General features: G+C 38.5%; 1 protein-coding gene across 5 annotated transcripts in view; it reads right to left on the bottom strand.

The window, feature by feature from the left end:
- RhoGEF3 (Rho guanine nucleotide exchange factor 3) overlaps nt 1-22705 on the bottom strand; it is a 384940-nt gene that overhangs the window by 226501 nt on the left and 135734 nt on the right. For all 5 annotated transcript variants that reach the window (XM_033474191.2, XM_033474194.2, XM_076522015.1 and 2 more), the window contains 3 exons: nt 16842-17137; nt 4528-4774; nt 636-2115 (listed from right to left, as the gene is read on the bottom strand). In XM_033474191.2, the coding sequence (XP_033330082.2) occupies nt 636-2115; nt 4528-4774; nt 16842-17137 (2023 nt within the window). The remainder of the gene's footprint in view (nt 1-635; nt 2116-4527; nt 4775-16841; nt 17138-22705) is intronic.

The following is a 22705-nucleotide window of genomic DNA, read 5'->3' as shown; positions in this document are numbered from 1 at the left end:
ATAATATAAAATTGATACACCCATTTAGAGAAATTTTGGAGACACTCATTTATATTATATCAGAGAATTGCATTTGGTTAATAATTATTGTTGATCTTTATGCAAATCTCAATCTTCAAAGATTATTTTACAGAACAAACTCGCTCCATCAACTATTAAGAAAATTCCTTATGCCACACATTCCAATGCCACACCATTTTTTTCAAGTTCCAATGATTAATAACCCTAAAAGAAAATCTTCATTTTTTCTATATCTACGATTACTTGAGTGTTTAAATGTTGATCACAAGCGACCAAAGATTTATTCCGATTTAAAAGAATGGGATAGCAATCATGCTTAAAAAGTTATTACTAGAAACCTTCATCAGTCAGACTCGTTAACGTATGATAGTTTATGTTTGCCAATATACGTGTAGACCACACTGTTCCACACTGTATATGTATATGTTCAATTTTATATTGTCCCTATTTAAGAAACAGTTGGCATCCAAGTTTCAAGTTTAATAAAGTCGATGATAATTTTACGCTCCTTGGAAGGCGTTCCATAATGGGTACTTTCCCTTATAACGCAATATTATCTAAAAAATGTACAAAAGCAAAAGAGATAAGGAGTAAAAAAGATAAGTAGTACGTACTGTTCTGAAGCGTGTGGCGTTTCCTATCGCCGGCCCGATCATTGGAGATTTTAACAACGACTCTATGGGGCTCGTTAGTCTCTCTCGAGTGATCCCTGCTCGGTGCTTGCGCTCCGGGGGACCTCTTCTCGGGTAATTGAAGACTCCTGGATCTCCTTACTCGGGACTGATGGGATTCAGGGGACACTTGGGTCGTCCTGGCGCTCTGGTGTTGCCTGGCAGCGGCTCCGCGTCTAAAAGGATTCGGTGTCGGCGATCTAGCCTGCCGATCGTTGCTGCTCGACGACGATGAGGAGGACGATGGTGAATTGAAGGACAACTGTTTCCCGGACTCGGTCGAGCCGGGAGATCTTCTCAAGCCCTGCTGACTCCTATGATGACGGCCCTGCCTGTTCGGCGAGATCCTCTCCCCGTTCGCTCGGATCGACTCGTTGGACGAGTTCAGCGCTATGATCGACGACGAGACTAAGCTCAGGTTCAAGGACGAGCTGGGATTGTCGTCCTCGTCGTCGCCGTCGTCGTAGCCCTCCACCGAGGAGTCCGTGTTCTCGGATAGCCTGGGCATAGTGGATCTCTGGACGCAGCTGTCCAGGCTCCTGAAGCCCATGGAAGAGGACGAGGAGCTAGAGGACTCCATGTACCTTTGAACGAATTGCGTCCTTCTCGTCGAAGAAGGATCCTCTAACGATTTAGCCTGCGCCATTCGGTACTGTTGCTGCTGCTGTTGTTGCTGCTGTTGCTGTTGTTGCGTCTGCTGCTGCTGCTGCTGCTGCTGTTGCTGACTACCAGCTGTGTTCTGCCTTCGAGGCCTGGATGGCGTGCCAGCAGACTTGCGCGAGGAAGACGGCAAGGAGCTCCAGTTGATCTGGTGCGGCGGCGACGGAGGCGGGCTGATGATGTCGCTGTCCACTATGGCGTTCGACCGGGGCAAGAACGGAGCCTTCCCGTAGTGGCCACGGCCGGACGAGTGCCTCGCCGTGGACTTTTTCCCCACCGCGTCCTGGAACGCCGGCGGAGGCGAGATGATCGGCGTGATCGACGGCGGCGAGTACGACTCCGGGATGCTGTGCGGCGACGTGCACGCGCTGCTGGCCACCGACTCGTACTCTTGGCCGTGCAACGCCAGGTAGTCCGGTCGCTGGCTGTCCACCCTCGAGAACTCCTGCGGACATTTTCCCGGCTCGCTGTTGCAGTGGTAGTTCGCCAATTTGACGGCGACTCGTCGCGGCAACGGCAGCGTGCCCGTCGTCGCGGTCACCAGGCTGCTCTCGTAGCTGATCCGCCGATTCTCGTCCAGGGATCGCTGCTGCACCTGCACCCATCCCGAGCGACCCAGATACACGCCGTCCACCTCTCTGTCGCACCATCGCACCGGAGACAGCTCTCGGCCGCAGTCCCCGCTGATGAACAGCTCGCCCGATGTGCCGCTGTTGCCGGACAGGAACGAATTCGAGGATTCTCGACGACGAGAGCTCGCCACCTGTCCGCAAACCCATCGGTTGGACCCAGGATTAGGACCGAGCGAGACCAACGGACCGCGTCGACGATCAAAATTCGAGGTGGAAATCTGCCGAGCCGGCGTCGGGCTATGGAACTTCAAAGACTTCTCGAGGACACTTTTGGAACTCTGTGTCAAGATTCTAGGAAGTTTCCTGAGAAGCTTTTTAATCATACTCGTAGCGGCTCTTTTCGGTTCTTTTGAAGTGTTAACACGGTCAATTATTTTCGAGGCAGCTATTTGGAAGGCTGAGAGGAGTTTTCGTGGGTTTTTGTCTAGACGAGGTAATTTGAAGGTAATTGGAATGATATTGGGAAATGTATTTGGGCAGACATTTTTTTAAGAATAGTAAGTGTACTTCTATCCTATTGGATAATTGTCCTATAATTGATATTTATCTTATTGCTCAATCATATAAAGTATCCAGACTTGTACGTACGATTTTTATAAGTAGCGAATGAAATATAATAGAGACATTTACGTATGTAAAAGACAGATATTTACAATGTAAATATAGTGCTTAACTTTCTCTTTCATTCTCAGTATAAGTATTTATTTGATTCTGAATGACAAGGTTAAATTTTTTAAGAATAGTAAGTGTACTTCTATCCTATTGGATAATTGTCCTAATTGATATTTATCTTATTGCTCAATTATATAAAGTATCCAGACTCGTATGATTTTCATAAGTAGCGAGTGAAATATAATAGAGACATTTACGTATGTAAAAGACAGATATTTACAATGTAAATATAGTACTTAACTTTCCCTTTCATTCTCAGTAAACGAATTTATTTGACTCTGAATGACAAGCCTTCTGGGAATTTGAAATTTTATTGGAAATATGGAAATATGAAAACATAATCTCAATGCAATTCACTTTGATCGTCGAGCGCCTGGCCATTCTGATCGTTCGATCATCAGCGTTCAAGTATCAGCTATCCTTTATCCCTACATTTTCGTGCTATCAGATATTAATATTAATTTGTTCGAGTATTAAACAACGCTGCAGATGTTCGATCCGTCTTCGGAAAAAGGTCAAAAAACTTTAACGAGGTTTACTTATCAAATTTTTGTACTGTTTTTGTTTCAGAAACTATAAGACGGTCAACAAATTTGATGCGCCATTTTCTATTAGTTTGATGGAAAAATAATTGCGGTTCTCATCGATCCAAACTTCAAGCAATTATTTATAACTTCAACAATTCAATTTAAAAAATTCTGTGAAAGTCTCGAAGAAAAAGACGTGCGCTGACGTTATCTTACGACTAGACTGTGAATCTTGATGCAAAATAAATATTGTCCGAATCATAAGCAACAGAAATTAATTAAAAATATATTCTTTCTTTTGATGATTTCAATAAATTGAGGAAAACGTCAGAATATACTGCAATCCTTTTAATGTATCCAATGTACTTTTCATAGGTATTTTTATCATCAATGCTTGAAGATCCAGAGTCCAATAACGAGATTATATTATATATATATATATATATATATATATATATATATATTATATATTATATTATTATTATCTAAAACTATTATCGAAGTAGTTCTTCGAAGAATATGTTTTTTTGCGAGTTGCAAGAAAGCTAAAAATTCAGACATTTCTATCACAAATCATAATATGGATGGCTCAAATTCACAATCGGTGTTAAGTCCATTAACCTTAAAATTCAGTTAAATAAGGATTTAGCAAATTAGCAGTAAAAAAATAACGATGCCATTAACAATACAAAGCACGATTTTTATTATAAGAAGACGTACGAATGAACTTAACCAGAAGAGAAACAAAAGAAAAATGTCAATGTTTTATTAGAAAAACCAATTTCCTCTGAAGAATGTTGTTTAGTCATTATATGGTCAATATAAGTGCAGCCATCTATTGTTTATTTATCAAGAAATCGACTGTATTGATTTATCGACCGAAAGCTCCTACAACAAAGACATGTTTGCACTTCGTAACTCATTTTCAAAGAAAAATGGACTAACACTGTTTGACTTCTGAACCGTCCACATGTTACTCCAAAGTTGAAAAATAAAATAAAATAATAATATAATATAATATATAATATATAATATATAATATATAATATATAATATAATATATAATATAATATAATATAATATATAATATATAATATATAATAATATAATATAATATAATATATAATATATAATATATAATAATATAATATAATAATAATAATAATAAAATAATATAATATAATAATAATAATAATAAAATAAAATAAAAACCACAATTATTTTTTTGCAACAACTAAATAGTTTCACGTGCGGAAAATCGAGGCCCCGGAACTCGTCTCCGAAAAAAAACATTTGTTTAAAAAATCTCACGCGTGTGTTTCTATTTTGGATTGCTTAACTTGCCTGCCCGTGGCTGTCCTGTCGATGCTGTTTCAAGCTCGAGGTCGACGATATCGATGCCGTAGTGTCGTGACGTTTTAACGATGGTATCGATGTGCCACGCGTGTACGAGCCTCGCGAGTTCCCGCTCGGCTTTCCCCTGCCGCTGCTTTGGCTTTTATTGCTGCCGACGCTGTACGCGGATCCTTGGGAACCCACTTCCCACGGATCGGAAGTGCTGCGTAAATGCAGGATCGAGACATTTGCGCCCCTGAAAAAGATTGTTTGGAGTCGTATCAGCATGGATTAGGCGGGACGCGGTCGACGTTCGAAGATTTAACGAGTGATCGATCAACGCGTCGACTGGAACGTCGGTCGTGGTATAAACCAAGGTTGGGCATTGTTAGGCAAGGTTATTCGAATTGTTTCGAATAAATACTTGTCTAAGATCAATTCCGAATGAATTCCTTTGAGTCGAATATTTTATTCGAATAACGATTGTTAATTATTAACCGCTTGGGTACAGATTTATTTGACAAAATTCTTGCGTTTGGAACGGATTTAATTTGCTGATGCGCGAAATAGTATAGAAAGGCGGCAGATTTTGTGTGAGAATTCATTCATTTGGGCGATATAATATTCATAGTAATTAGAAGTTTGAGTAACTAGTTTGAATGACGAATTATACTCGTCGTCCGTAACTTAGGCAAAACAAGTGCATGGCGAGTCTCAGCCGACAAATGTACCCAAGGGGTTAACACGTTCCGTGCCGAGCTGTTTTTACTCGACTTTTCACACTGGCCATTTGATATTGTACTAAAACTTGATATATTGTACATAATTACATATATATATATATATATATAATTTCCACCACAAGAATGGTCATAATAAGTTTGTTTTATATATATTAACTTATATTATTAACTTATTATTACTTATATTATACTTATATTATTAACTTATTATGACCCATTCTTGTGGTGGAAATTAATTCTACAGTTCTAATTTTGCTACTTTTTTATGCATTAAATAAACATATAAGCATATACCATCGATGGTACACGTAGCATGAAACATTTTAATTATTCTATCTATTTATTCGAATAATGTTTTACTCGCCATACATTCTTCTATCTATTTTCTCAAATAAGTAAAATGATTCAAATAATTATGCGAATAATTATTGGTTGCTTCGCTTTTACATAATTTTATAAGAATATATATTTATATATATATTTAATTAATATATTATAAAATTACCTAAAAGTGAAACAACTATTAAGTATATACTATACGAATACAGTCAAGATCAATGCAATTTCAGCAGAATTATGAAATTGCAGTAATAAATCTCGTATGAAGTTTGACGTGCCTAAGAAACGTTCCAGTTCGAACAAAAATGAAATTATCACAGTGGTTCGGATTATATCGGAAACGCAATACTGCCACTGGATTTACGGATATTAATTCGATACCCGTGTTTAATCGAATATGCGATAACTGTGTACTACATCAAAGCATTTCGAATGAAAAGGTTGTGGGAGGTGATAATTAATCAGGTTACGTATGAATATGATTATGCGCCACGGCGCGAGAGTATCCGGCACATCCAACTCGAAAATTCGTCAACAAAAGATTAAATGCAACAAATTATACGGTTTACAAAATATTTCAAAGTAAATAAGAAACTATTTATCAAACTGGCCAGCGAATTGGCACGCAACGAACTGTGCGCACACAGAAAAACCTTCGCAGTGTTTTTACGCGAGTTCGCTCGACTTTTATTCCCACCGAATAAAATGCAAATATAAATATCTATAAAAATTCAATTTGCAGCTCATCTTTTAAACATATGAATTTGCAAAAGACCATCTCAACGAGGGCATCCATCAACATACGCAGCAACTAGAAAAGGCTCGGTAAGTGATACACGGTAATTAATAACTTTCCATCTTTTTAAGTGCGCAGCAACTCGCTCAAGAACTGTTACGTATATTTTGCTAAATATATCGCGTTGTTTATGTATCTCAATTACGAACAAACTCGCGCTTATATGAAAGACATCGACATGCAAGTTAAATGTTTTAAGAAGCATGTTTTAATAGCACAGGTAAGAAGAACTATTTAACTTGTCGATAACTTCGGGCGTAATTGACACAATTACCCTGGCTCCTGGAATGTCGATAAGTTATGCGAAGTTTTTGATAAATTGGATCGAAGTTGACCGAAAACCCAACGGTCAGGAAAATACCAAAGAATCGGGAAGCTAGTAGATCGAGCCGAAGAATTTCACCGATAACCTTTTTCCGCGGTGTCGAATGCGAAGCACCCAATAAAACTTTGTTTCGCATTTCCTACGGCTCGCGAGACGATCGAGGGGGGATACGGTTACGTAGGGGAACGACGCCGTGCTTTCACTTTTTACAGGAAAATTTCGCAGCAGCAGGAAAACGGGCAAAAGCATACAACGGGACGCATTGATCCGCGAACAGTCGGAGTTTACCCACGAAGAAGCTGCCGGCTCGAAATCGGCGGGGGTGGGAATATAATACGCGCGCGTACCTGCGGCCCGGTATCGGTTGAACTCGATTTCAGGAGGTTGCTGCACCGTTGCAACCTGGATGCACCGCTTTTCTCCCTCGGTGCGGCTCTATCTCGCTGTATAAATATTCATCGGGACTACGTGGCCGACGATATAGATACCGCGAGACAGAAGAGAAGCAAATAAAGATGTCGCGCGGGGGGAAAGAACGCTGGGAAACGAGGACGTTGCATCCATCTTGTCGCGGAATGCTCATAGAGACGAGGAACCACTTCCTCCTCGGCCGATGCACGTGGTGCACGATGCCGATGCACGATGCCGATGCACGAATCACGCCGATACGAATTCCGCGACCTTTTCGTTAAAGAAATCCCGCCGCGAGTAAACATTCTCCCGCCACTTCCTGTAAATAGTTGCAAATTTTCAATATTCCCTCGGATATCGAATTTGAATACTTCCATAAAGACACCATGTTTTTCGATGAATTTTTTGCGCTATTTTGTAACGGTGGGAAATGTGTTCTTTGACGCCACTTTGCGATTAACATTCGTTCAAAGAGATACATCGGTGTGTAATTTAGTAGAAAAATGCGAAGATTCTACAAAGCACGAGTCTATAATTTAATGTATGAATTTATATCTTTTGATCGGGGAACTGAAATTTGTGATCTGTGCTAAGAATCTTCAGAAAGTGAAACAAATGAAAATGTTAATGACTACATCCGATTAAAATACTTTCGTTAATCCACTATGTTTTCCTTTGAATTTTTAAGGTTATTTAGCACCAATGAGAAATGTGTTTTAGTGCCAATTTGCGATTAATATTTGTTGAAAGAGATACATAAAAATACAATTTAGTAGAGAAATGCGAAGTTTTCACAAAGCATGAGTCTATAATTTAATGTATGTATGTATTATTTAATGTATGCATGGATGTATATATTTAATCTATGTATATATGTATTTAATGTATGTATGTATGTATGCATTTAATGTATGTTTATGCATATGTATTTAATGTATGTATGTGTGCATTTAATGTGTATATGTATTTAATTTTCATTGGAGAGTAGACATTAATAATTGATTACTTATATTATTAATAATTGATTTACTAAAAATTTCTATACATCAAGACCTAAATAAAAATGATAATGAGTGCATCCAATTTTAATACTTCCATAAAGACATCATGTTTTTCGATGAATGTTTTTGGGGTGCCACTTTGCGGTTAACATTTCAATAGGTTAGAATCATAGTAAGTCACATTTTTCTCATTGTGAGAAACAAGAAGTGCTATTATTTACTAACACGTGTATTGTTTATTCGCCAAATTTATCAATACGATAATTTAGAGTTAACTTAATTTATAGTAACTTTAACATTTATTTCACTTGTTCGTTCAACATTTTGCCATGTATAGAATACATTTTAAAGCATAAGCCATTTTCGAAAATGAGACTTGCGCCACAAAGATTCCAACCTACTTGTTTGTTCAGCAATACATACAAATGTAATTTAGTATAAAAATGCGAATCGTTAGTGCAACAGAGTAAATTTTGACGTTGCCTTTAGTTCCTTCCGACGGAGCACAAGATGCTTAAGTTTCAAGTTATAATCCATACATCATTGTTCATCATCCTTCGCTACGTTGCTCCCTTACGTATACCACGCCCGTTAATAAATCAAATCAAATGAAAAACAAAATCTCGTAACAAGTGCTTCAATCAATAAATCGTCCCGTAATGAATCATTTTCAGCAGTCTAGAGTAGTTCCGGCACCGACGTCGTCCTGCAAAAGCTGTCGTCCGCGACAGCGAGGAGTATTAACAACAATTTCCGAGGTATTTACGTAGATTGATGGAAACGCGATTCCCGCGAGAGGTAAAACAAGCAGCAACAAAGCGCTCGACGTAAGAACTTCCAAAAAGCATTAATCTTGTTCGAATAGAAGGAGATACATTGCTCGCAGACGGAATATAAATTCGTGATCGTGTTTCGACCGTCGAACTGGGTCGAAGGGTGAGCTTGCCGAAATAAAATCTGTTCCGCGTTTAGCTCGCGAATTTCGGCGTGTCAACCTGACGCGGCGCGGCACGAGACAGTAATTTACGGACGATCTCCCGTCGTTTATCGTTAATGAATCTCGGTTAAACGTAGTCGACGATGCGAGGAACGAAGGGAGAATAGCTCGACGTAGTAATGATTCATAAAAGAAGGAGCAGCCGCGGAAATGGAATTGTTGGCAAGATTCGGATCAGCGGGCCGGCTGAAATATTCGAACAAATGAAAGTCCAATCTTACAAATGACTCGATTCATTTCCAGATTAGACGGTCGCCGGTTGGAGGACTTATCGAGTCGAGTGGAGGGCGACAGGATATCCTTGGCAGTGCTACGTTTCGGAAAGTAGCGGGATGCGTGAAGTTTCGCGTAAAAGAAATTGTTTGGAGAGAAGCAGCGTGAATCCGCAATCTCTAAGCAATCAAATATCGTTCTCGCTTTCTTTCAGGGAGCACGGCGTTCTGGATAATTGCGGATGCAAATGTATTCGGACTTTTCGCGAAACCGATGCATTTACTTGACATAACCGTCATATAGGGTAACTGCAACTTTTACCGCGGTATCTTTTTCCGATGAAATTAAAATACGTAAATTTGTTGACCTGAATAGATCTGTACGACTCGGCGAAAACGTATTATCGTTGAAGCAGAAAAAAATTGTCAATTATTCTGATATTTTCAAGGACTTGAGAAAATCATTTTTCACAAAAGGTAAAAATAAGAGCATTTTTCTTCTGTCACGATTACCAAACAACTGCTGTTCGAGTCATTTTACATTTCTTATACTGCTCTAAATTGAATAGGGGAACGGTTTTTCATTATTCAGATACCTACTTTGTTAGAATAAAAATTATTAGCAACCAGTATACACAGTAAATAATAAACGGCTCTTTTTACGTACGAAATGTAATCGACTTTAATCTTTTTATACTTTTCTTACGTGGTAAGAAGGCCATCAATCTTGATTGTATAATCCAGAATACATAATTCTTCAATAAAATTCTTAAACATATTACTTCGTGATAAATGAATAGAGATATTAAAATAAAGTACGATCGAAGCATGATGCCACAGTAATGAGTACGTTTACCCTATTCTCGTTTTTTCAAAGAAAATCTTCTGTTACAGCTGCGAAGAAATATATGATACATCACTCATCATACTTATTGTTTTAGCATTCTCGTTGGCTGATTCGTTTGAATGAATTAAGTGTGAATCACCTAACAATTGGATAACTGCGCAACATCGTTTGTTTTCCTTTTTAATCCTTTTCGCAACGATTTCTTTCAAAGCTGCGTTAATGAATACTTCTTCGTCATTAATAAATTCTTGCACGAGAGAGAACATATTTATTTTATGTCTATGATGCTTGTAATTGTAATTGTACTTATAATTGTTAATATCGATAAAATGAACGTTCAATTTTCACTGAAAAAAATATGAATAACATCCACATTTCTAGAACCTCATCAAAACTCGTTGTTACAGTGCAAGCAGTCGAGCGTCAGGCTGTACAGTTTTGTTCGAATTTCATATCACGAATAAACGAATACCGAAATTTCGTGGAAAGAAACGATACTATAAAATCCGAACAAGATTTTGAACATAATACGGCCGAAACACAGACCTCAATTTCGTTTTAAGTCGGTCGACGAAAATAAAAAGCTCAGTCCGAACGACGTTAATTAAATTACGCGACCTCGTTCCGACAAAATTTAGCGTGATCGACGCGAGAAAGAATATCCGTTGTTTCGTTCTCTGCCATTTCGGGTTTCGGCCCGAACACGGAATACCTCAGACGAAATCAATTTTAACGAGCAGACTGCATCCGTCGCGGCGTATTCGATTCAAGTAAGGTATTGAATTTTGATTAAAAAGAGGAGGGGAGGAGGAGGGAGTAGAATAATTATAATGTGTACGTGTGCAAGTGATGAGTCGCGGTTCAATTAACTTTTATCGATTTGGTTTCGGTATCAGGACCCGATATCGGCCGCTCGGGGCTGTTTTATTTCCAGCCTAATAAGAGGACGGGGACGAGAGACTTTCTTCCGGCGGTGCCGAGTGTGGCTATTTGCAGCCAGACGTATAAACGAGGATATAACCCCCGAATACATTATCCTATAATTTGTTTCAGTTTGGTTGTCGCCGAACCGAACACGCGTTCCTATTTCTAGCCGTCCCGATCGGTCCGACACGGCCATTCCCGATGAATTATATTTACCTTTTAGCGGACATCGTTCGCAGAGTGTGTGGCTAGGGGCTCCCCCGGTTTTCACAGTTGGATTCAAATCACTCTCGCCCGTTAAATTAGACGTCGCGTGTCACTTCGAATCGATGTGTGTCACCGGGGATCGATGCACTGTCATTTTGCGGCCGCGTTAAAGCTCACGGGCGCGCGACTTCCACTCGGTTAACTGATCAGACTCCGTTAATAACTTCGTGTCCCGAAATTTCGATCGATTCTTTGCTGGTCCCCGTTGCCAAGAGCAATCGCTGGACTACGGATCTTTGTGCAATACGCGCAACTTTGCAGGAGATTGGAGTATCGAAGTTTCCCGCTTTGAAAATGTTCACCGATTCGAAATGATAGCTCAGTTCGTAACTTCGTGCGGTTTTCATTTCGCATGAAATTTCCCGCATAAAAGTTGCCTTAACAGTTGCATCTTATGCGTCATTCGGTAGTTTCGGATTTCTCCTGTCGTGCGATTGCTTGTTTATTCGTTCCGTGTGAGCAATAAAGATTAATTCTTTTTTTTTGATAACTATGTGGAGTGTCAAGTTGACAAAAATTGAACCTCTTCGATGTGTTTTGCTGTACGAAATGTTACATTGAGTCGTAAATTATGGTAATTCATTCAGTAGATTATGGTAATAATGATAGTGTACATTGATTTTATCTTATTTTAGTGTATATTTTATATTATTTGGTATATTTTATATTATTTTAGTGTATATTGATTAATATTATTTTAATCTTACCTAAAAATAACGCTAAAATGAATACTTTATTATCAATTACCAAAATATAAATGTTTTTAGAATCGGTGTTCATAGCGGCCATTGCGAGTATTTCATAAGATTCAACATTTTCATAAACTTCCAAATATCAAAAGTCAATAAATGAATTAAAACTGCGATTGTTGTTACTTGCAAAATTATGAGATTTATTTTTAGAAGATTGCACAGTATAAAATCTTAGATTTTATTACTTTTATAAAATATCACAGTATTTGGAGCGTCCGCAGTAATACCAATACTTACCCTATATCTTTGTTACCCTATATCTATGTTTTTCATAGATATCTTTAAGTTCTTCATAGAAAGCTATAATGCTTGAAAAAATGTACCGTAACGACTATTCAAACCCTGTGTAATAAATTTTGAATATTTGTCAGAGTTAGTACAGCGTAGCGATGTCATTGACGAGTACTTGATACTCCATAGTTTCCAAAAATTGAATGACTTTATTGCCCACACGAAACGAATAAGGAAGCAATCGCACAACAGAAGAACAACAAAGCTGTCGAATGACGTGTAAGACGTAACATAACTGTTAGGCAATTATTATGCTGGAAATTTAAATCGAAATTAAAACCGCGCGGACTTTTATGAACCGACTCAATAATATGTTGATGTTTTTAAATTTTTTCAATCTTCTTACTATTTGAAAACAAAGTGCTGTTATAAAATCCGTAGTCCAGCGATTATACGAATGAAATTATGCGCTATAAATAGAGACACCTGACCTCGTTTAATAGGATATGCTTCGAAAAATTGATATGTTATTGGAAACTAACGAGGGATGAAACTCGCGTGTGATGGAACTTGAAAGAATATCTGACGCGTGTCCTACTTCTACGATATTCATATTTACCGAATAAAAATTATTCTTGAAGATGGAGTTGTAAATTATATACGAATATTGTTAACACGTTGTCTACCAACGATGATTAAATGATTCGCAATTTCATAGTTTACAAACACCCATTCGAGAGCAATTCTTGAGTCTAAACTATATAATTAACAGTTAAGAATTTCTTAATGAATTGTTCGATGGAAATAGCAATTTCAGCGGTGCATCACTAAGTCTCCCTTAATAACGCAATCTAATAATTTCGTTTGGGATTATCATATAACAAAAGAATTTTAACCCTTTTAGGTGGAAATGACGATTTCCGTCTTTTTTTTCTACCCAGAATTGTGTCATTATAATTACAATGAACTCTTAGAAAATAAACAATATTAAAAAGGAATTTAAATAGTTTCTAAATTTCGTTCACAATAATTTCAATATTTATGTTTAGAATTTTTTTCTCAATTTCATTGTAACCCTGAAAGGATATTTTCCAATTTTTATTTAACATTAGAATTATTTTATTAATCTGTTCTGTTGCAAATGATACAGTGACCACATTTATATAAATATACAGGGTGTTCCACAATTATTTTAACAGCCGAAAATGAGGGATAGCTGAGGTCATTTGAAGTAACTTTTTCCTTTGCGAGAATGCAATCTGCGGCTTCGTTTACGAGTTATTAACGGAAAACCTGGACATATCAAGGTTATTGCAAGGTTATGTCAAGGTCACTGTACACCTTCGCTGTACACCTTGCTTAAAAATTTCATATGTTACACACAGGGTGTCATGCACACTAGAAAATTAAAACGGCCGTCACGGTTAAATTACTTACTATTTCGGGTCCGAAAAATTAGTAAATATTCTTCAGACATTCTAAAGTAAAGGTGAACAGCGTTTTTCTTAAAAATATCACTGTTACGTAGTAAAAAAGATCCGGAAAATTCTCGCTTCGTGATTTGTTCAATACTTCGAACGCGGCTCGAGTCCGTCCCGACCATCTGTCAAAGCCTCGTGCTGCGGGCTCTCGAACTTCGCGCCGTCACCTCTCATTGGTCAGTGTTTTCCGTTAATAACTCGTAAACAAAGCCGCAGATTGCATTTTCGCAAAGGAAAAAGTTACTTCAAATGACCTCAGCTACCCCTCATTTTCGGCTGTTAAAATAATTGTGGAACACTCTGTATATTAAATAAAAACAGAAATATTTTAGTTTTCATTTGTAATAACTGATGGCATAGATCTTTAAAAAAATCTTCAAACACGAAGTAAAGATTTCTTTTGATATAGCAGAATAATTGAAAATCCTATTAAATAGGATTCCGGTTATAATCTCGAAGAAATATGTACAAAGTATCAGATTGGACAAAGATCAGATTGCATTGAGAAGCTATTACCATCGCACGATTGCATTAAATCTGTTTCCTACCATTCCTAACAATAGTCGAAATTTGATCACAAAAGGAAATCAAGATATTTCGAAAGAACCAAGTAACAGCTCGTAACAGTTGCATAAAGTTAGCTTCCACTTAGTTTCTCCCTCGATCCCGTCATCGATATCTAATCTCAGCTAGTCCGTGCACTTATTTTTCCTCGCGAGCACCCGAATCAGGCAAGAACCGTGACGGCAACTGTCACAGCAAGAACCGATTACTATTATCGCGTTTCTTCTGTCCGCTCTCCTATCGTTCGCCATAAACAGCGAGCCTTTTCTCTTTCTCCTAGAGACGCGCCTATCGCACGACCCAATATATTTGAAGAAAACAAGCCGATTGCTTTTTCATGATCTCCCGCAAGACTGGTAAAAATGATCGGAGGCAACTAATTAACCGTATAAGGCCACGGGAAGAGTTCTCTAGGAGGTATCGGCCCCCGTTTCCTACGCTCGTCCCTCAGTTGAATTTTGCATTCGCGTGTGTAAACAAGTTACGCTCCGCGGGGAAGCCGAGCCGAGCGCGGTGCAGGAAGCGGTGTCCCGTCCTTTCATTCAGCTTCATGAAAGTTACATCGCGTGTAACCGTCCCCGGAGACGGCAAAAAGTAAACGCCGGTAGCGAGAGAGCAGACGTAAACCACGCAACGATCGAATTAATTTTCTTTTTACCAGATCGATATCAGCGCCGGGGCCCGGTATTTAATCCCGGCAGCGACGAGCCGGCCCGTTTTTGCTGAACCGATCTCCCACGGAACGAATGCTATCTCGTCGACCGGCCGATTTCGCTGTTGCTATTTGTCTAGGCCTGTCCCGGCCTTTTTTGGCGCGAACCACTGAATAACATCGCGGACCGACAGCCCACGTACGAATTTCGAGAGATACGCGTCCGTACAGTCCGGAACGAAACCGTAGGTTGCCAGATTTCTTCGATTTTCGAGTCGCGTGCACGATGGTATACACGGTGAACGAAATCATTTCGGTGCTTCGAATATTTGAACACGTTGAGCGCCGCGTCGGTCGCATATGGGTGGCACTAATTTTTCACCAATTTTTGACCAAATTCATTTTCATTGTTATACATTCGAACAAATCGAATATGATTAGGATGTTTCGGAAGCGAAAGAGTGTCAACCGCTGTGATAAATTTTAACTTTCTAGTTTCGGTTCAATTAATGAAATTGCTTTGATTTTGAGCGAATTTTAATGGTTGATCGTGGGCGCTGAACGTGTTAATTGCTTTTGGACGCGGGAAAACGGGACGAAACATCTTTTGGTTTCGACTGGCCATATATGGAATTTCATGGAAAATTTAAATTCGTAACACTCGCACAGCAGAGCTCGGATCTATTTTATAATAATAATAATAATAATAATAATTTGTTCGCGTATACGGGCAAAGAAACGTTTTGTTGCAGAAAAAGAAGTAAAAGGCGAGAGATTTTGCAGAGCCGTCGCGCGAGTGCAATAAATAATAGAAACAAAAAAGGGAAACCATATATACACATACTATATACAGGGTGGTCCACGTAAGATATTTTATACGGAATCGCGTTAAAATATTTCAACATTTAACTGGTATCGCGTTAATCAATGTTACCGATCGTTACCAGCTCGCAGGGATTACGGTTTCGGTAGCAGACATGGGCGCGCCTTCCCTGCTTCGTATAACGAATCTGGAGCGTGGTTAATCGTTACACGGATTTCGGGTAACGGTAACAAGGCTCGATAATAGACGTAGACGCATCTCGCCCCGGCTCGTTACCGTTATCATAAAGCAAGTAACGCGATAACGTATCATCGCGCGGATCCGTTATGGTCTAAGCAGCGAGGGGTCTTCCAGTAACGGTAACGCGAGCACCTTAACGCGCGCGGGAGTTTCCAATAACATAAACAAAAGACGAACGATTCTGAGCACACGAGACGACCAGCCTTCTGCATTCTGTATCAGGTACATACTCCGTATCGTTCGCAGGTGTGTCAGGCGTGCCCGATCGCCGTCGCGCGAGATTACCATCGTCTCCGATTCCTGTCGCATAGACCACGAACGCCGAAAATTTCGAAGCCGAAGAAGAACACCATTCGCACAGAACACAGATGCGCGAGCACACGGTTCGCGGAGATCCTCGCGGGCGAGAGGATCCGCTCGAGCACTTTCCCTTTAGGGAACACCGAGGCACAGAGACACAGGACCACAGATGGAACAATGCGCGTACGGGGGCTGGTGTAATTAAAAATCTTCGCGCGGGATGCAAATCGCGAGCGAGAGGGACTCGTTAAAACCGAGTTATAAACGCGGCTACGGGAAAGCGAGGAGCGGGGAAATTCTCGGTCGGAAATTCTCGGGTGGTTTTCCTGCCGGTGGTGATGCTCCGGGACACTGGCTGGAGAGATAGCTACGAAGGAAGAAGGTAGTGGGACACGGTTAACACAGGCGCGCGCGTTACCTGTCGCTGCGGGAGCCGGTGGCCGTGTTCGAGATGTCGGTCGAATCCGCGGCTGGACTGACTCTACGAGGCGGCAGGGCGGGAGCAGGGGCCTGGCTCGAGGACGAGGACGAAACGGGCCCTATGACGCCCACGTTGCCCCCACGGACCCCGTCCTCGGCCGAATGTTGCCTGCTCGAGGATTGCGAGCTCTGCGACAGCCAGCGGCGGCCGCCGCTTCTCGTCACCACCGCGCTGCCACCGGATCCTCCTGTCTGATGGGTCCCCGGGCCTCCTCCGCTGTCCAGAGATGTGCTCTGCGATCAGAATGGCTGAATTAATACTTGAATGTTAACGCTGACAGTCGATATTAGAAGACCGCGGGAGATAGACGAGAGACAAACGAGAGACAGACACAGGAATCGCGACTTGAACTTGCGGGCATCGCGTGTAACAGATCTAACGAGAGACTTTCATTAATAAACCGTATGAGACACGTACAAATCAATCGGAACATTCGATGGCCATCATCATTCATAGGCAACCAGAACCGACGGGATCAAAGCGATGACGAAAGTAACAGAACTAGTCGGAACAGATTTGAACTGATGACGAACGGAACGCAGCCAATCATGATAAGACCGGACTGATGACAAACGTAAGATATCCAATTACAACAGAGCCGAACTAACGACGAACCTAACACGGGCAATCATGATAAAACTGAACTGATGACGAACGTTATACAACCAGAATCGACGGAACTGAATTGATGACGAACGTAATACGAACGAGAGCGATAGAACCGAACCGACGATGAACATAATGCAAATCCTATATTGTATTGTAGGTATTACTACGGACGTCCCAAATACTGTGGTATTTTATATTTTGTAGTGTGTAATCTTTTAAAAATGAGTCTCATAATTTTTTATATGTTTAGTATTGATAACTTATAACATGCAAGTAATAGCAATCGCAGTTTCAATTCTTTTATTGACTTTTGATATTCGAAAGCTTATGGTAACGTTGAGTCTTATGAAATACTCGCGTAATGGCAGCTGTGAACGCTGATTCGAACGGCATTAATATTTTGTTAATTGATAATAAACTATTCATTTTAGCGTTATTTTTAGGTAAAGTAATCATTATTTTGAGCAAAAATCAATCATCAAAATCAAATCAAAATCAATCACGTACACGGTCTCACTATCATCTATCCTCAGATATTATTCACTAACACAGTATTTGAAGCATAGCTTTTAATTATGTGTGTATATTACTGCGGTACTTTTTATTGAATTGTGTGCCCTAACCTATACAATGTAGTTCTCGATCAGCCGGTGCGAACACTCTTGATTGCAGAGTACCTATATATATATACCTAATTTGTAAAGTGCTACAGTGAGAATATCTTGATCCTAGTAATTGTAGCTGTGTGTGTACATTTAAAAGAAAATGGGTTATGTCAATCTTGACAAGCAGTAATCGAAACGTCCGCAGTATTTGGCTGGCAGTAATAGACACATAACCGCAGTAATATATGCACACGTATGGTTTCTTTGCATCACGTTTTTTAAATGAAATTCCTGCTTTCAGAGATTCAATATTTTGAGAAAAATAAATGTTCAAGTTCAAAAATAATAGATATAGCTCAAATGGTCAAATTATTGGCGTAAACGGTCTTATTTTCTCTGTCAAAGTTCACCTCCATTGAGAAACTGCAGTAATACCTACACTTACCCTAGTCGCAACAGAACCGAACTAACGACGAACCTAACACAACCAATCATGATAAAACTGAACTGATAACGAACGTTATACAACCAGAATCGACAGCACTGAATTGATGACACACGTAATACAACCAATCGCAAACAGAAGGGAATTCATGATGGACGCGACACAACCAGAATCAACAGAATCAAATTGATGACAAAGGTAACGCAACCAATCATGATAGAAGCGAAAAAAGAAAACAAAGAAAACCAATCGGATCAAAAAGACACGATATCATCACGACTGAAAAACCTCGCGAACGAAGACGCAAGAAAACATTGCAAAACGATACACGATATAGCGTTTAAATGCGCTAATTTTAAAAACGCGGATTTGTGCGAACACGTTTGTTAAGTTTTAAAAGTATACCCGAAGCAGTCTAAACTATTTTCAGCGTAGCTGCTCGATATCGTCGCAAGCTAACGAAACAAGATTTATGGCCCAGTGATATTCGTGAAACGAATTGCGAGATTCAGGAACGTAAGGGAACCTTCTTACTGCTGGGAAAGTTGTGCTTAAGCGAAAAGTGTAGAACTGAGCTGATTGTAGTTTGGTAAGACTTCGAGAAGAAATCGTTTTCGAAGCATAGAATCGTGTGCTGCTGTATGTGTAACGATGTATGGAGGGCTTAGAAGCCAACTAGTGTAGGTTGAATTTATCTATAGAATGCATCTGTACATTTATATTATTATATATATAATATAATATTTATATATTTACATATAATATATTAATTTTATATATTAATATAATATTTATATATATATATTTATATTTATATACAATATATTAATTTTGTAAATTAATATAATATTTATATATATATATTTATATATACATTATAATATTTATATTATTATATATTAATAAATTATATATATGTACACTTATATTTGGCTGCGTTGGAAATAAGTGCACATCAATTTAATATTCTCCATATTTTACCAGTTTAATCTATATTTCACCAGTTAAACCTACATTTTACCAGTTTAACAAACATATTACACATAAAACTGAACAACAAAATTGACATTAAGTGTTCAAGATTTGTTATGATAGACATACATAGAATATTAATACAAATAATTCACATCAGTGTGCACGTCTTTTTCATGTTACGAGCTTGTATGTATGCGCCATCAATGCATAAAGAACTTTGATTTGATAATACTTGCTAGAACGATGCCGTTAGAATCCTTCTTTTAATCGAAATGACGCCTTTCAGCGACTTTTTTTCCCACTTCCCTGGTACAAGTTCAATTCCGTGGCCGAAAAGTGCAAGCTCTTTCGAGGTGAAACTGCTATTGACCTAATTCTTGACTTCATTAAAAGGTGATGTCTTTTCAGATCGCGTTACATTGAGCGAAACAGACGGTAATCTGAAAGAGCAGTTTCCAGAGAATAGATATAATGAGAAAGATCTCCGTCACTTTTGTATTTGCACTAAGGTTTTGAATGAAGATAATAATATTTGAATTGGAATTGCGAATATATTTTACAAAGCTATATTTTACAAAGTTACATTCTACACGATCCACACACATTCGGTTTTTATTACAAGCTATTGTGTAAGCACAATTCTGCAAGCACAGAGTTTAATTAATAATCCAAGACAAAGAGTGGCAAGGTGAACATGAATTACAAATCCCAATGAACATCATACTGTTCTGTACAATTAGCCGTGATTACATTAAAACCACAGTGTAAACGTTCCACAGTAGAGTATTATTCGAATGAATATTCGTCTAAAATATAATAATAATAATTCGTTATTCCTAACGTTTTTCCTAACGTTCCAGAGTTGAGCATTATTCAAATAAATATTCATCTAAAATATAATAATAATAATTCGTTATTCCTAACAAATTATTCCATCTATTTATTTGAAGAATTCTTTATTCTTCATTCGAATAAATTATTCGAATGGAGATCGTAAAATTGTTCGTACAATAATGCTAATAATTTATGACTGTTTCTATTATATGTATATTCTACTATATCAATACATTGATACGAATATATTCTGTTATGCATATACATTCAGAATCGGTTCAATTTTCACTATTCTGCTAATGATACTGTATACACATTTACTTCTAGTTAATACTACAACGCTTTTCGATGCAACATTTGGAAAAAAGTGAATTATAAAAATTAACAGAGAAGAAATTAATCAATCAATTATGAAAAGAAACATTTCATTTCACTTCAAATCGATTATTTTCCGAATTAATACCTGTGCGAATAAATACATATTCGCGCGCGAATAAGAGATTCCTTCTTACTCGAATGAGATCTTAATCGAACAAATTTTTATTCGATTAGGTACTTCTTCGATAGTGCCGAATGAAATTGTATTCGTTAGCCTTTATACTTTGTCCGCCATCCGAATAAAATATTGCCCAACTCTGCAATATTCTTCTACCGTATACTAAAATTTCGTAATAAATCTACAGTTCGCGAAGCTAATCTTCAGAAACTAATTCCGAAACATTGAGAACCATAGAATCGAGTGTACGCGGTCCTAAAATCCGAAGCTAACAAAAGCGTTGCATTCGATACGTTTCATTTGCGACGACGCCTGTTGTTAGGAAGACGAAACCGCCAGCAGTTTCTCTAATCTCGTGGCTTTAGAAGTTGTCCGAAACATGGCCTACTATACCCTAACTAAATACGGATGATAGCAGCGGAGAAGTTTCGGTAAGCGGTGGGAGAAGGGGCTTATAAATGAAGAGGATAGCCGAGAGATCCGATCTTCCACCTTCGCGCTGGACATGCGCATGATAGAACTGTCACCTGCGTTAGGTTCGACTATATCAAACTGATGATCACCTCCTCAACTATCCTCCAAAGGTGTGATTAATCTTTGCGCATTGTTCGCGGAATGCTCGCATTAATATTTCTGACCAAGATGACGTACAATCTGGCAAAACGATCAATCTGTAACGCGGTTACGATAATTACCAACCGGCTCTATTCCATGAATTCGGATACTTTCCGAACAAAAGCTTCCGAACAAACAAATTTGATTTCTAGATAAATTGATCTCGGGCGAAGTTCTAAGCTCTCTACGTTATAATGCAAACGAGTTCATTAATAATTGCTGCGCTTCAAGAATGCAGCTATGCAACCTAACTGCAGCTTAACCGCGTCTATAGCCTGAATTGTTCACGTGAGTTTCAAACGATTTATGCGACTTAAAACTACTGAATGTTAACCATTGTGGAATTATAAATCAACAATAAATTTATAATTTTTAATAAAAGCGAAATTGTAAAGATTCTTTCATGGGAAATAGTTGAATAAATTTCTTCTCAATTCAAGCAGATGTTAATTATAACGTCTTGTTATTTTTATTAAAAAATAACAAGATTTGTAGTTTTAGTGCTCAATAGATTTAGATGCGAAATTTTCTTGATAATGCAATTTATCAGATTGTTTATGAAGGATCAGTTACATCAAAACACGACAATAAATTATTATATGCGACTTGAAGTTTACACAGAGCTAAAGAGATTAATAAGGATTATGTTCAGTCGACTGCGGATTTTGTGCATTTATCAGAAAAAAATGTGAAAGGTGAAATACAAAATTGTAAAGGAATTAGAACAATTTGAAGGTACCGTTACATTATTTTCTACTCAATAGAATTATTAAAAAAGGAGGAAAGTTTCCATCTAATTTATATTTGCAACAATTAACTTAGACAATTTTTATTTCGCATAAAAATCCGCAATCTAATAATTACTTACTAGTTGAATGCAATCTTGATCAAGTGAATGCATCTATTTTAACAAATCTACGCGAGAACCAGCAACGGAAACAATGTCCAATTTAAACAAAGGCGTTCGTTTCGGTTGAAATTTTTGATATCGCGAGATTCGATAAAAAGGCACGCAAGCATTTAAGCCGAAGCGAGGAAACTGTTAACACGTTCCGTGCCGAGCTTTTTTTACTCGAATCTTCACACTTTGATATTTTACTAAAACTTGATGTATTACGTGCAATTATTAATTCTTGTACACATAACAACGTAACAAAAACTTATCAACGCCCATTCTTGCGGTGGAAATTGATTCTTCGGTTCTAAATTTCTTGTAAACAAT

The sequence above is a fragment of the Megalopta genalis genome, chromosome 5, assembly GCF_051020955.1.
Source record: "Megalopta genalis isolate 19385.01 chromosome 5, iyMegGena1_principal, whole genome shotgun sequence".
Taxonomy (NCBI): domain Eukaryota; kingdom Metazoa; phylum Arthropoda; class Insecta; order Hymenoptera; family Halictidae; genus Megalopta; species Megalopta genalis.
Note: the sequence above shows the minus strand (reverse complement) of the source record. Positions and strands in the feature narration are given on the sequence as shown.